At 53.8% G+C, this 14455-nt stretch overlaps 1 protein-coding gene across 3 annotated transcripts; it reads left to right on the top strand.

Moving 5' to 3' along the window:
- The first annotated feature begins 316 nt into the window (after positions 1 to 316).
- Positions 317 to 14439, top strand: klhl26 (kelch-like family member 26). Of its 3 annotated transcripts, XM_070859604.1 has the most exons (3): positions 323 to 378; positions 1615 to 1797; positions 12000 to 14439. In XM_070859604.1, the coding sequence occupies exons 1-3, from the start codon at positions 332 to 334 to the stop codon at positions 13579 to 13581; spliced, it is 1812 nt and encodes a 603-aa protein (XP_070715705.1). In that variant the 5' UTR covers positions 323 to 331; the 3' UTR covers positions 13582 to 14439. The 3 variants fall into 3 exon arrangements, with proteins under 3 accessions (XP_070715706.1, XP_070715705.1, XP_070715707.1); XM_070859605.1 differs by lacking the exon at positions 1615 to 1797 and having other exon boundaries at positions 317 to 378; XM_070859606.1 differs by lacking the exons at positions 323 to 378; positions 1615 to 1797 and adding an exon at positions 7157 to 7222.
- The last annotated feature ends 16 nt before the right edge of the window (positions 14440 to 14455 follow it).

The following is a 14455-nucleotide window of genomic DNA, read 5'->3' as shown; positions in this document are numbered from 1 at the left end:
GGGACACTCACTGACCATGAGGGACACACTGACCGAGGGACACACACTGACCATGAGGGACACACTGACCGAGGGACACTCACTGACCAAGGGACACTCACTGACCGTGAGGGACACACTGACCGAGGGACACACTGACGGTGAGAGAGACACTCACTGACCGTGAGGGACACACTGACCGTAAGGGACACTCACTGACCGTGAGGGACACTCACTCAGTAACCCCGCCCTCCCCCGAGGCCCCGCCTCTCTGTGGCCCCTCCCCCGCTCACAGGCCCCACCCCGCAGCTCCGGCCCCGCCCACGGTCAGTGGCCCCGCCCCCCGGGTAAGATGGCGGAGTCGGGCGGCGGAGAGTTCCCGGCGGAGCGGCGGAGCAGGTAACCCCGAGCCCGCGGGCCCGGTCCGGCCTCCCTCCCTGCGGCTCCCCGGCCCTGCCTCGCCTCCCGCCCGCCCGCCCCGGGCCCGGGCTGTGAGCCCGCGGCGCCGCTCTCCCTCAGTCCGGGCCGCTCCCTCACACTGGGCCGCTTCCCCCCTGTCTCCCTCAGTCTGTCTCTCTCTCCCCTCCCCCCTCCCCCCTCCCCCCTCCTCTCCCCTCTCCCCCCTCCCCCCTCCTCTCCCCCTCTCCTCTCTCCCCTACCCCTCCCCCTACCCCTCCCCCCTCCTCTCCCCCTACCCCTCCCCCCTCCTCTCCCCCTCCTCTCCCCTACCCCCTCCCCCCTCCTCTCCCCTACCCCCTCCCCCCTCCTCTCCCCTACCCCCTCCCCCCTCCTCTCCCCTACCCCCTCCCCCCTCCTCTCCCCTACCCCCTCCCCCCTCCTCTCCCCTACCCCCTCCCCCCTCCTCTCCCCTACCCCCTCCCCCCTCCTCTCCCCTACCCCCTCCCCCCTCCTCTCCCCTACCCCCTCCCCCCTCCTCTCCCCTACCCCCTCTCCCCTACCCCCTCCCCCCTCTCCCCTACCCCCTCCCCCCTCCTCTCCCCTCTCCCCTCCCCCCTCCTCTCCCCTACCCCCTCCCCTCTCCCCTCCCCCCTCCTCTCCCCTCCCCCCTCCTCTCCCCTCCCCCCTCCTCCCCCCTCCTCTCCCCTCCCCCCTCCTCTCCCCTACCCCCTCCCCCCTCCACTCCCCTACCCCCTCCCCCCTCCTCTCCCCTACCCCCTCCCCCCTCCTCTCCCCTACCCCCTCCCCCCTCCTCTCCCCTACCCCCTCTCCCCTACCCCCTCCCCCCTCCTCTCCCCTACCCCCTCTCCCCTACCCCCTCCCCCCTCCTCTCCCACCCCCTCCCCCCTCCTCTCCCCTACCCCCTCTCCCCTACCCCCTCTCCCCTACCCCCCTCCCCTACCCCCTCCCCCCTCCTCTCCCCTACCCCCTCCCCCCTCCTCTCCCCTACCCCCTCCCCCCTCCTCTCCCCTACCCCCTCCCCCCTCCTCTCCCCTACCCCCTCCCCTCTCCTCTCCCCTACCCCCTCCCCCCTCCTCTCCCCTACCCCCTCCCCTGCCCCCTCCCCCGCCCTCTACCCCCTTTCTCTCTCACTCCCTCCACCCCCTTTCTCACTCCCTCCCTCTCCCCGCCCCCTCCGGTGCCAGTCCCCCTCACTGCCTCTGCCTCTCTCCCCAGGATGGCGCAGCTGATTGGCGGTGAGCGGCGGACCTTTGCTGCCCCAGGGCACAGTGCCAGCCTGCTCCTGGGGCTGTCGGGGCTGCGTGCCAAGCACCAGCTGCTGGACGTGGGTCTGCGGGTGAACGCGGTGATGTTCCGGGTGCACCGCGCCGTGCTGGCCGCCTGCAGCGACTATTTCCGGTGAGTCCCCTCTGCACTCGCAGTTACTAACTCCGTGTTCACCCGCAGCACGGCACCGAGCTGGGGGGTAGCCCAACCCAGAGGGCCAGCCCCGCAGTCTGCGACCCCCGACCTCAGCCCCCGACCCCCGACATCAGCCTCTGATCCAGAGGGCCAGTCCCGCAGCCTGCGACCCCCGACATCAGCCTCTGACCCTGACCCAGAGGGCCAGTCCCGCAGTCAGCGACCCCCAACCCCCGACAGCCTCTGACCCAGAGGGCCAGCCCCGCAGTCTGCGACCCCCGACCTCATCCCTCAACCCCCGACATCAGCCCCTGACCCAGAGGGCCAGTTCCGCAGTCAGCGACCCCCAACCCCCGACAGCCTCTGACCCAGAGGGCCAGCCCCACAGTCTGCGACCCCCGACCTCAGCCCCCGACCCCCGACATCAGCCCCTGACCCAGAGGGCCAGTCCCGCAGTCAGCGACCCCCAACCCCCGACATCAGCCTCTGACCCAGAGGGCCAGCCCCGCAGTCTGCGACCCCCGACCTCATCCCCCAACCCCCGACATCAGCCTCTGACCCAGTGGGCCAGCCCGCAGTCAGAGACCCCCGACCTCAGCCCCCAACCCCGGACATCAGCCCCCTGACCCAGAGGGCCAGTCCCGCAGTCAGCGACCCCCAACCCCCGACAGCCTCTGACCCAGAGGGCCAGCCCCACAGTCTGCGACCCCCGACCTCAGCCCCCGACCCCCGACATCAGCCCCTGACCCAGAGGGCCAGTCCCGCAGTCAGCGACCCCCAACCCCCGACATCAGCCTCTGACCCAGAGGGCCAGCCCCGCAGTCTGCGACCCCCGCCCTCAGCCCCCAACTTCAGTCCCCGACCCGGAGGGCCAGCCCGCAGCCTGCGACCCACAACCTCCGCCCCTGCCCCTGCCCGAAGTGGCTCACTGAGCCTGACCCGGAGCGGCGACCCCCCACCCCAGGCCCATGACCCAGAGCCTGACCTGGAGCAGATACCCGCAGTCGATCAACCCTCCACCAAGAGCGGCTCACTGAGCTAGACCTCAGCCCGCGACCCCTGCCTCCGTTCTGTCTCACCACTGCCTGTGAGATCTGTCCCACCGTCAGTGTCTCTGTCACAGATTATCTTAGAATAAGGGGCCGCCCATTTAAAACCGAGATGAGGGGGAATTTCTTCTCAGAGGGTTGTAAATCTGTTTAATTCGCTGCCTCAGAGAGCTGTGGAAGCTGGGTTACTGGATATATTTAAGACAGAAATAGACAGTTTCTTAACCGATAAGCGGTTATGGGGAGCGGGCGGGGAAGTGGAGCTGAGTCCATGATCGGATCAGCCATGATCGTATTAAATGGCGGAGCAGGCTCGAGGGGCCGTCTGGCCTACTCCTGCTCCCATTTTTTATGTAACCCAGCGTCAGATTCTCCAGTAGACTTACTGGGATTTATAAGAATTAGGAGCAGGAGTGGGCCATTTGGCCCCTTGAGCCTGCTCAGTCATTCAGTAAGATCATGTCTAAACTTCTGTCTAAACTTCTACCTCAACTCTGTTTTTCTGCCCCAGAGTCCTAAAATCTATCGATCTCTGTCTTGAATATACTCAACGACGGAGAACCTACAGCCCTCTGGGGTAGAGAATTCCAAAGACTCACAACCCGCTGAGTGAAGAAATTCTTCCTTGTCTCCGTCTTAATTGGCCGACCCCTTATTATGAGACCATGTCCCCAAGTTAGAATCTTAGAATCAGAGTAGTACAGGACAGGAGGAGGCCATTCAGCCCATCGAGTCTGTGCCGGCTCTTGGGAAGAGCATCCAGTTCGTCCCAACCCCCGACTCTTTCCCCATATCCCTGCGATTTATTCCTGCTTCAGGTATTTAGCCAATTGCCCTTTGAAGGCGACTGCTGAGTCTGTCTCCACCACCCTCTCAGGCAGTGCAACTCGCTGCGTAACAAAAGCTTTCCCTTGTGTCACCATTGGTTCATTCACCAATCATCTTAAATCTCTGGAAATACTCAAGCTGGTCAGACAGCATCTGTGGAGAGAGAAACCGAGTTAACGTTTCAGGTCGATGACCCTTCGTCAGAACTGGAAAAAAATTAGAGATGTAGCAGGTTTTTAAGCAAGTGCAGGGGCAGGGAAAGGAGGAGGGGAGGAAGAAGTACAAATAAATCGCTGTTTCACCCGGAAGGAGTGTTGGGGGCCCTGGATGGTGGGAAGGGAGGAGGTCAAAGGGCAGGTGTTGTACGGGAAGGTGCCGTGGGAAGGGGAGGGGGTGTTGGGGGTGATTGTATCCATGTAACTATATTTCCTCTCCCCTGGAACCATTCCAGTAAATCTCTTCTGTACCCTCTCCAAAGCCTTCACAAAATTGGACACAGTATACCAACTGGGGCCAAATTTGGGGCCTTTATAAAGCTTCAGCATGACTCCCTGGCTTTTGTATTCTATACCTCTATTTAAAAAGCGCAGGATCCCATGTGCTTTATTAATTGCTTTGTTAACCTGCCTTGCCAACTTCAATGATTTGTGCACAAACACCCCTGGGTCTCAATGGTATTATCATCGTCGAATTCCCCATCATCAACATCCTGGGAGTCACCATTGACCGGAAACCTTAACTGGACCAGCCAAATAAATACTGTGGCTGCAAGAGCAGGCCAGAGGCTGGGTATTCTGCAGCCAGTTGGTAAGGTCCCACATGGCAGACTGGCCACGAAAGTAAAAGCCCATGGGATCCAGGGCAAAGTGGCAAGTTGGATCCAAAGTTGGCTCAGAGGTAGGAAGCAAAGGGTAATGGTCGATGGGTGTTTTTGTGACTGGAAGGATGTTTCCAGTGGGGTTCTACAGGGCTCAGTACTAGGTCCCTTGCTTTTTGTGGTATATATCAATGATTTAGACTTGAATGTAGGGGGTACGATTAAGAAGTTTGCAGCTGATACAAAAATTGGCCGTGTGGTTGATAATGAAGAAAGCTGTAGACTGCAGGAAGATATCGATGAACTGGTCAGGTGGGCCGAACAGTGCCAATGGAATTAAATCCGGAGAAGTGTGAGGTAATGCATTTGGGGAGGGTTAACAAGGAAAGGGAATACACAATAAATGGTAGGACACTTGAGAAATGTGGAGGAACAGAGGGACCTTGGCGTGCTTGTCCACAGATCCTTGAAAGTAGCAGGCCAGGTAGATAAGGTGGTTAAGAAGTCAGATGCAATACTTGCCTTTATTTGAAGAATGAGAGGGGATCTTATTGAAACATAAGATTCTGAGGAGGCTTGACAGGGTAGATATAGAGAGGATGTTTTCCCTCATGGGGGAATCTAGAACTAGGGGGCATAGTTTCAGAATAAAGGGTCGCCCATTTAAACCGGAAATGAGGAGGAATTTTTTCTCTTGAGGGTTATGAATCTGTGGAATTCTCTGCCCCAGAGAGCTATGGAGGCTGGGTCATTGAATATATTTAAAGTGGAGATAGACAGATTTTTGAGCGATAAGGGAGTAAAGGGTTATGGGGAGCAGGCAGGGAAGTGGAGTTGAGGCCAAGATCATCAGATCAGCCATGATCTTATTGAATGGCGGAGCAGGCTCGAGGGGCCAGATGGCCGACTCCTGCTCCTATTTCTTACGTTCTTGTGTTAGCAGAGGCATAGAATATAAGAACAGGGAAGTTATGCTTGAACTGAAAAAACACTAGTTAGGCCACAGCTCGAGTATTGTGTTCAGTTCTAGTCACCACATTACAGGAAGGATGTGATTGCACTGGAGAGGGTACAGAGGAGATTTACGAGGATGTTGCCTGGACTGGAGAATTTTAGCCATGAGGAAAGATTGGATAGGCTGGGTTTGTTTTCTTTGGAACAGAGGAGGCTGAGGGGAGACCTTATTGAGGTGTATAAAATGATGGGCCTAGATAGAGCGTATAGGACGGACCTATTTCCCTTAGCAGAGGGGTCAACAACCAGGGGGCATGGGTTTAAAGTAATTGGGGGGAGGTTTAGAGGGGACTTGACTGGAAATAGTTTCACCCAGAGGGTGGTGGTCTGGAACTCACGGCCTGAAAGGGTGGTAGAGGCAGAAACTCTCACCACATTTAAAAAGTACTTGGATGTGCACTTGAAGTGCCGTAACCTGCAGGGCTACGGACCAAGAACTGGAAAGTGGGATTAGGCTGGATAGCTCTTTGTCAGCCAGTGCGGACACGATGGGCCGAAATGACCTCTTTCAGTGCTGTAAATCTCTTCTGTACCCTCTCCAGTGAAATCACATCCTTCTTTCCCTCCAGCACATCGAACCCGTGTCTGATCTCTCACCGTCGAGCCGTGTCTGATCTCTCACCGTCGAGCCGTGTCTGATCTCTCACCGTCGAGCCGTGTCTGATCTCTCACCGTCGAGCCGTGTCTGATCTCTCACCGTCGAGCCGTGTCTGATCTCTCACCGTCGAGCCGTGTCTGATCTCTCACCGTCGAGCCGTGTCTGATCTCTCACCCTTGACCCGTGTCTGATCTCTCACCCTTGACCCGTGTCTGATCTCTCACCCTTGACCCGTGTCTGATCTCTCACCCTTGACCCGTGTCTGATCTCTCACCCTTGACCCGTGTCTGATCTCTCACCCTTGACCCGTGTCTGATCTCTCACCCTTGACCCGTGTCTGATCTCTCACCCTTGACCCGTGTCTGATCTCTCACCCTTGACCCGTGTCTGATCTCTCACCCTTGACCCGTGTCTGATCTCTCACCCTTGACCCGTGTCTGATCTCTCACCCTTGACCCGTGTCTGATCTCTCACCCTTGACCCGTGTCTGATCTCTCACCCTTGACCCGTGTCTGATCTCTCACCCTTGACCCGTGTCTGATCTCTCACCCTTGACCCGTGTCTGATCTCTCACCCTTGACCCGTGTCTGATCTCTCACCCTTGACCCGTGTCTGATCTCTCACCCTTGACCCGTGTCTGATCTCTCACCCTTGACCCGTGTCTGATCTCTCACCCTTGACCCGTGTCTGATCTCTCACCCTTGACCCGTGTCTGACCCCTCACCCTTGACCCGTGTCTGACCCCTCACCCTTGACCCGTGTCTGACCTCTCACCCTTGACCCGTGTCTGACCTCTCACCGTCGAGCCCGTGCCCGACCTCGCCCCGTCACTGAGCAGTGTCACGTTCCTCCAGCAGGGGTATCTGATCATTTGTATTAAAGAGCAGGAGAGAAATGGTATTTTTATTTGGCGCAGTCGCTTTCTTTAATAGTTTGAGAGATGATCAATTTCAGCAGTAATAGGGTCAGCAGGTTCTGAAAAACAGATTTCTGGTAACAGATGAAGTTGTGATTTTTAGGAAGGGAGCGGCGAGGAATCGAGGCCCGGTTTGCCAGTGGGAGTGTCGAGGGAGGGAGTGCTGGATGTGATTCGTGGAGGCAGCGTGTACAGAGCGAGTTAGTATCAGTATTGTAGCATAGAAACATAAAAACATAGAAAATAGGTGCAGAAGTAGGCCCTTCGAGCCTGCACCGCCATTCAATAAGATCATGGCTGATCATTCCCTCAGTACCCCTTTCTCGTTTTCTCTCCATACCCCTTGATCTCCTTAGCCGTAAGAGCCACATTTAACTCCCTCTTGAACATATCCAATGAACTGGCATCAACAACTCTCTGCAGCAGGGAATTCCACAGGTTAACAACTCTGAGTGAAGAAGTTTCTCCTCATCTCAGTCCTAAATGGCCTACCCCTTATCTTAAGACTTTGTCCCCTGGTTCTGGTCTTCCCCAACATCGGGAACATTCTTCCCGCATCTAACTTGTCTAGTCCCATCAGAATCTTATACGTTTCTATGAGATCCCATCTCATCCTTCTAAACTCCAGTGAATACAGGCCCAGTTGACCCAGTCTCTCCTCATATATCAGTCCAGCCATCCCTGGAATCAGTCTGGTGAACCTTCGCTGCACTCCCTCAATAGCAAGAACGTCCTTCCTCAGATTAGGAGACTAAAAGTGAACACAATATTCCAGGTGAGGCCTCACCAAAGGTCTGTACAACTGCAGTAAGACCTCCCTGCTCCTATATTCAAATCCCCTAACTATGAAGGCCAACATACCATTTGCCGCCTTCACCGCCTGCTGTACCTGCATGTCAACTTTCAATGACTGATGAACCATGACACCCAGGTCTCGTTGCATCTCCCCTTTTCCTAATCTGCCACCATTCAGATAATCTGCCTTCTCGTTTTCGCCCCCAAAGTGGATAACCTCTCATTTATCCAGATTATACTGCATCTGCCATGCATTTACCCACTCACCGAACCTGTCCAAGTCACCTTGCAGCCTCTTAGCATCCTCCTCACATCTCACATCGCCACCCAGTTTAGTGTCATCTGCAAACTTGTAGATATTATACTCAATTCCTTCATCTAAATCTTAAATTTTATTGTAAATTGCTGGTGTCCCAGCACTGAGCCCTGCGGCACTCCACTAGTCACTGCCTGCCATTCTGAAAAGGACCCGTTTATCCTGACTCTCTGCTTCCTATCTGCCAACCAGTTCTCTATCCACATCAGTACATTACCCCCCCAATACCACGTGCTTTGATTTTGCACACCAATCTCTTGTGTGGGACCTTGTCAAAAGCCTTTTGAAAGTCCAAATACACCACATCCACTGGTTCCCCCTTGTCCACTCTGCTAGTTACATGCTCAAAAAACTCCAGAAGATTCATCAAGTATGATTTCCCTTTCACAAATCTATGCTGACTTGGACCAATCCTGTCACTGCTTTCCAAATGTGCTGCTATTCCATCCTTACTGATTGATTCCAACATTTTCTCTACTATTGATGTCAGGCTAACCGGTCTATAATTACCCGTTTTCTCTCCCTCCTTTTTTAAAAAGTGGTGTTACATTAACTACCCTCCAGTCCATAGGAACTGATCCAGAGTCAATAGACTGTTGGAAAATGATCACCAATGCATCCACTATTTCTTGGGCCACATCCTTAAGTACTCTGGGATGCAGACTATCAGGCCCCGGGGATTTATCAGCCTTCAATCCCATCAATTTCCCTAACACAATTTCCCGTCTAATAAGGATATCCTTCAGTTCCTCCTTCTCACTAGACCCTCGGTCCCCGAGTACATCTGGAAGGTTATTTGTGTCTTTCTTCGTGAAGCCAGAACCAAAGTATTTGTTCAATTGGTTCTCCATTATAAATTCACCTGAATCCGACTGCAAGGGACCTACGTTTGTCTTCTTTAATCTTTTTCTCTTCACATATCTATAGAAGCTTTTGCAGTCAGTTTTTATGTTCCCAGCAAGCTTCCTCTCGTACTCTATTTTCCCCCTCTTAATTAAACCCTTAGTCCTCTGCTGAATTCTAAATTTCTCCCAATCCTCCAGTTTGCTGCTTTTTATGGTCAATTTATATGCCTCTTCCTTGGATTTAACACTATCCTTAATTTCCCTTATTAGCCACGGTTGAGCCACCTTCCCCGTTTTATTTTTACACCAGACAGGGATGTACAATTGCTGAAGTTCATCCATGTGATCTTTAAATGTTTGCCATTGCCTATCCACCGTCAATCCTTTAAGTATCATTTGCCAGTCTATTCTAGCCAATTCATACCTCATACCGTCGAAGTTACTTTTCCTTAAGTTCAGGACCCTAGTTTCTGAATTAACTGTGTCATTCTCCATCTTAAAGAATTCTACCATATTATGGTCACTCTTCCCCAAGGGACCTTGCACAACAAGATTGCTAATTAGTCCTTTCTCATTACACAACACCCAGTCTAGGATGGCCAGCTCTCTAGTTGGTTCCTCGACATATTGGTCTAGAAAACCATCCGTAATACACTTCAGGAAATCCTCCTCCACCGCATTGCTACCAGTTAGGTTAGCCCAATCAATATGTAGATTAAAGTCGCCCATGATAATTGCTGTACCTTTATTGCACGCATCCCTTATTTCTTGTTTGATGCTGTCCCCAACTTCACTGCTACTGTTTGGTGGTCTGTACACAACTCCCACTAGTGTTTTCTGCCCTTTGGTATTCCGCAACTCCACCCATACCGATTCCACATCATCCAAGCTAATGTCCCTCCTTACTATTGCATTCATTTCCTCTTTAACCAGCAACGCCACCCTGCCTCCTTTTCCTTTCTGTCTATCCTTCCTAAATGTTGAATACCCCTGGATGTTGAGTTCCCAGCCTTGGTTACCCTGGAGCCATGTCTCCGTGATGCCAATGACATCATAACTGTTAACTGCTATCTGTGCAGTTAATTCGTACACCTTATTCCGAATGTTCCTCGCATTGAGGCACAGAGCCTTCAGGCTTGTCTTTTTAACATACTTTGCCCCTTTAGAATTTTGCTGTAATGTGGCCCTTTTTGTTTTTTGCCTTGGGTTTCTCTATTCTCCTTTCTATCTTTTGCTTCTGCCTCCATTTTATTTCCCTCTGTCTCCCTGCATAGGTTCCCATCCCCCTGCCATATTAGTTTAACTCCTCCCCAACAGCACTAGCAAACACTCCCTCTCGGACATTGGTTCCGGTCCTGCCCAGGTGTAGACCGTCCGGTTTGTACTGGTCTCGCCTCCCCCAGCATGTATGTAACACCTTTAAATCGAGGCCACAGGAGCCAGTGATGGCCATTCAACATCCGTGCTGTCCTGCGGCGGTGGCTGGGAAAGCGGGAGAAAATTCTTCATAAAGGAATGATGGGTGGCAGGTCAGGGCATTAAAAAGAATAGAAAGCAAGATCTCCCGCCGTTTGGGAAAAACTACTAGAGACCATTGTCAAGCGCAAAATGAATTCTTCCTTGGAGAAGCATGGGTTAATAAAGGACAGCCAGCGTGTATTTTTTTAAAGGCAAATTGTGTCTGACTAATCTGATTGAGTTGTTTGATGAAGTAAGAGAGAGGGTTGATGAGAGTAGTGCAGTACCTGTGTACTTTCAAAAGATATTAAAGTTCTGCATAAGACTTATCTGGAAATAGAACTGCATTAAAGGGACAGTGGGTACTTGGGCACATAATTGGCTGAGGGATAAGAGGCAGAGAGTAGCAGTGAACAGATGTTTTTTTGATTGGAGAGAAGTATGCAGTGGGGTCTCCCGGGGTTGGTATTAAGACCATTACTTTTCTTATATGTAAATGACCTGGACTTGGGTATGGCGAGTACAATTTCGAAATTTGCAGATGGTACAAAACTTGGCAGTGTAGTAAGTAGTGAGCAGGATAGTAGCAGATTTCAGGACGACACAGACAGACTGGTGAACTGGGCAGACACATGGCAGATGCAATTTAATGCAGGTAAGTATGAAGTGGTGAACTTTGGGAGAAACAACACAGAGGCAGGATCATCTAAATGGTTCTATTTTGCATCGTCACAAATCCCATAAGGTGCCAGGGCAAGTTGATAAGGTGCTTAAGAAAGTGTATGAGTTACTTGGCTTTGTAAATAGGGGTGTTGAATACATAAACCAGGAAGTCAGGCTATACCTTTACAAATCTCTGGTTAGGCCCCAGCTTGGAGGATTGTATCCAGTTCTGGGCCCCGCACTTTAGGAAGGATACAGAGGCCTTGGCGAGGGTGCAGAGGCGATTGACCAGAATGGTACCGGGGATTAAATAGTTCAGTTACGTGGAGAGACTGGAGAAGCTGGGATTGTTCTCCTTGGAGCCGAGAAGGTTAAGGAAAGACCTAATCGAGGTATTTAAAATTGAGGGGTTTTGATAGAACAAGTGGGGATAAACTATTTCCTCTGGCAAGTGGGTCGATAACCAGAGGTCATAGATTTAAAATCATCGGCAAAGAACTAGAGGGGAAATGAGATTTTTTCTCCCAGCAAAATCTGAAAGGGAGCTTTAAGCCGATTTTACAGGAACTTACAAAAGGCAATTGGACACGTACTTGAAGGGATCTCATTTGCAGGGTTATGGGGAAAAAGCGTGTTGTGGGACTAATTGGAGAGATCTTTCACAGAGCCGGCACAGGCTGAATGGCCTTCTATGCTGTAGGATTGTATGATTCTGTTCTATGATCTGACATGTTTATAGTGCCTTTCGTAACCTCAGGACACCCCCAAAGCGCTTTACAGTGAATTACCGTAGTGTAGGAACTGCGGCAGCCAATTTGCGCAGAGCAGTGTGACAATGACCAGATCATCTATCTGCTGCGTGTGTCTGGCTGATTTCTGGATGTATGTATTTCTCCCTAGGGCAATGTTCACCGGGGGAATGCGGGAAACAGGCCAGGATGTGATTGAGTTGAAGGGAGTGTCTGCCAAGGGCCTGAAGCACATCATTGATTTTGCGTACAGTGCCGAGGTGACACTGGACCTCGACTGTGTGGAGGATGTGTTGGCGGCTGCTGTCTTCCTGCAGATCGTGCCTGTGGTGGAATTGTGCGAGCAGTTTCTGAAGTCGGCCATGAGCGTGGAGACCTGCCTCAACATCGGGCAGATGGCCGCCACCTTCAGCCTCATTTCCCTGAAAGAGTCGGTGGACGCCTTCACCTTTGCCCATTTCCTGCAAATCGCGGAGGAGGACGATTTCCTGCACCTTCCCCTGGAGCGGCTGGTCTTCTTCCTGAAAAGCAACAAGCTGAAGAACTGCAGCGAGGTCGACCTGTTCCGCTCTGCCATCAGGTGGTTGCAGCACGACGAGGCTCGCCGAGTTAGTGCCAGCCTGGTGCTCTGCCACATCCGCTTCCCCCTGATGAAATCCACCGAGCTGGTGGACAGCGTCCAGACCCAGGCCGTGATGGTGGAAGACGCCATGTGCCGTCACTACCTGCTGGAAGCCTTCAACTACCAGATCCTGCCGTTCCGCCAGCACGAGATGCAGTCCGCCCGCACCACAATCCGCTCGGACGCCCTCTCCCTCGTCGCCTTTGGCGGCACGCCGTACACCGACAACGACCGGACAGTCAGCCGCAAGGTGTTTGTCCTCGCGGACGGCAGCGTGCGTCAGTTCGCGGAGCGGACGGAGATGGAAGTGGGCTGCAGTCACGCCTGCGTCGCTGTGTTGGACAACTTTGTGTACGTGGCGGGCGGTCAGCACCTGCAGTACAGGAGCGGCGAGGGGGCAGTCAGCTGGTGTTTCCGCTATGACCCCCACCTCAATCACTGGCTGCGCATCAGGGCCATGCAGGAGGCTCGAATTCAGTTCCAGCTGGGCGTGCTGCAGGGGATGCTGTTCGCCACTGGAGGGCGCAACCGGTCTGGGAGCCTGTCCACGGTGGAGCGTTACTCGCCGCGGAGGAACGAGTGGACCAACGTGTGTGGCCTGAAGCGCCGGACCTGGGGGCACGCGGGCGTAGCCAGCGGGGGCAAGCTCTACATTTCTGGGGGCTACGGCATCACCGTCGAGGATAAGAAATCTCTTCACTGCTACAGCCCCGAAACTGACCTGTGGGAGTTCAAAGCGCCAATGCATGAGCCACGGGTCCTTCACTCGATGGTGGGGGCGTACGGGAGGATTTACGCACTGGGTGGCCGCATGGACCACGTTGACCATTGCTTCGATGTGCTGGCTGTTGAGTATTACATCCCCGAGACTGACCAATGGACCAGTGTGAGTCCAATGAGGACTGGCCAGTCGGAGGCCGGCTGCTGCGTGTTACAGAGAAAGATTTACGTGGTGGGAGGTTATAACTGGCACCTGAACAACGTGAGCAGCCTTGTGCAGGTTTACAACATTGGGACCGATGAGTGGGAGAGGGACCTGCATTACCCCGAATCCTTCGCAGGAATCGGCTGTGCTCTTCTTGTGCTCCCACAGGTCACGGCACAGAGGTAGTGGCGACAATGGCCACGGGACGGGACGGGACTGAGGAGCAGAGAGAACCTGCTGGCATCTTCACATCCACTCGGCCAACACCGTAAAGAGTGAGTTTTACCCAGGAGCCCACACTGCTTGGCAACGGCAGCCAACCAGGACCCTCGCAGGGAAGGGAAAGAGGTCGAGGGACCCTTCGCTGCCCACTGTACTAACCCGCGTGTCACACGCTCCAGCCCGCGTGTCACACGCTCCAGCCCGTGTGGTCCCGCGTGTCGCACGCTCCAGCCCGCGTGGTCCCGCGTGTCGCACGCTCCAGCCCGCGTGTCGCACGCTCCAGCCCGCGTGGTCCCGCGTGTCGCACGCTCCAGCCCGCGTGGCCCCGCGTGTCACACGCTCCAGCCCGCGTGTCGCACGCTCCAGCCCGCGTGGTCCCGCGTGTCGCACGCTCCAGCCCGCGTGGTCCCGCGTGTCGCACGCTCCAGCCCGCGTGGTCCCGCGTGTCGCACGCTCCAGCCCGCGTGGTCCCGCGTGTCGCCGACTGGTATTGAAATCACTGAACGATTGTCAGGTTTTGATGTAAATCTCTTCGATTCACTCGGCTGGAAACAGAAATTGTCCAGACCAGCGAACAATTGGAATTCTTTGGAAATCTGAAAGCTTCTCAAGATGCACAAGGAATTCACCTCCAACGGAGACCAGTTTCCAAAGACTAATCCAAGTGTGCAATAGGAACTGATCTGGAACGTTGACGATGAGCTCACCGCAGACTCCAGAAATCAGGCGCTGATTCAAACCTTTTGTGGAATTAATTTGAAAATGCATCGAATGTGAAACAATAAAATAATATTTACCACGGTAATTTCTGTGGAAACTAAATGTTGCTCAATTCTCT

This window comes from Pristiophorus japonicus, chromosome 18, assembly GCF_044704955.1.
Source record: "Pristiophorus japonicus isolate sPriJap1 chromosome 18, sPriJap1.hap1, whole genome shotgun sequence".
NCBI lineage: Eukaryota > Metazoa > Chordata > Chondrichthyes > Pristiophoridae > Pristiophorus > Pristiophorus japonicus.
Note: the sequence above shows the minus strand (reverse complement) of the source record. Positions and strands in the feature narration are given on the sequence as shown.

Bases quoted from the DNA above. Each gene is read 5' to 3' on its own strand.
- klhl26 (XM_070859604.1), top strand. From the start codon at position 332: ATGGCGGAGTCGGGCGGCGGAGAGTTCCCGGCGGAGCGGCGGAGCAG. The intron at 379-1,614 runs GTAACCCCGAGC...CTCTCTCCCCAG, and splicing joins CCGGCGGAGCGGCGGAGCAG to GATGGCGCAGCTGATTGGCG. The intron at 1,798-11,999 runs GTGAGTCCCCTC...ATTTCTCCCTAG, and splicing joins GCCTGCAGCGACTATTTCCG to GGCAATGTTCACCGGGGGAA.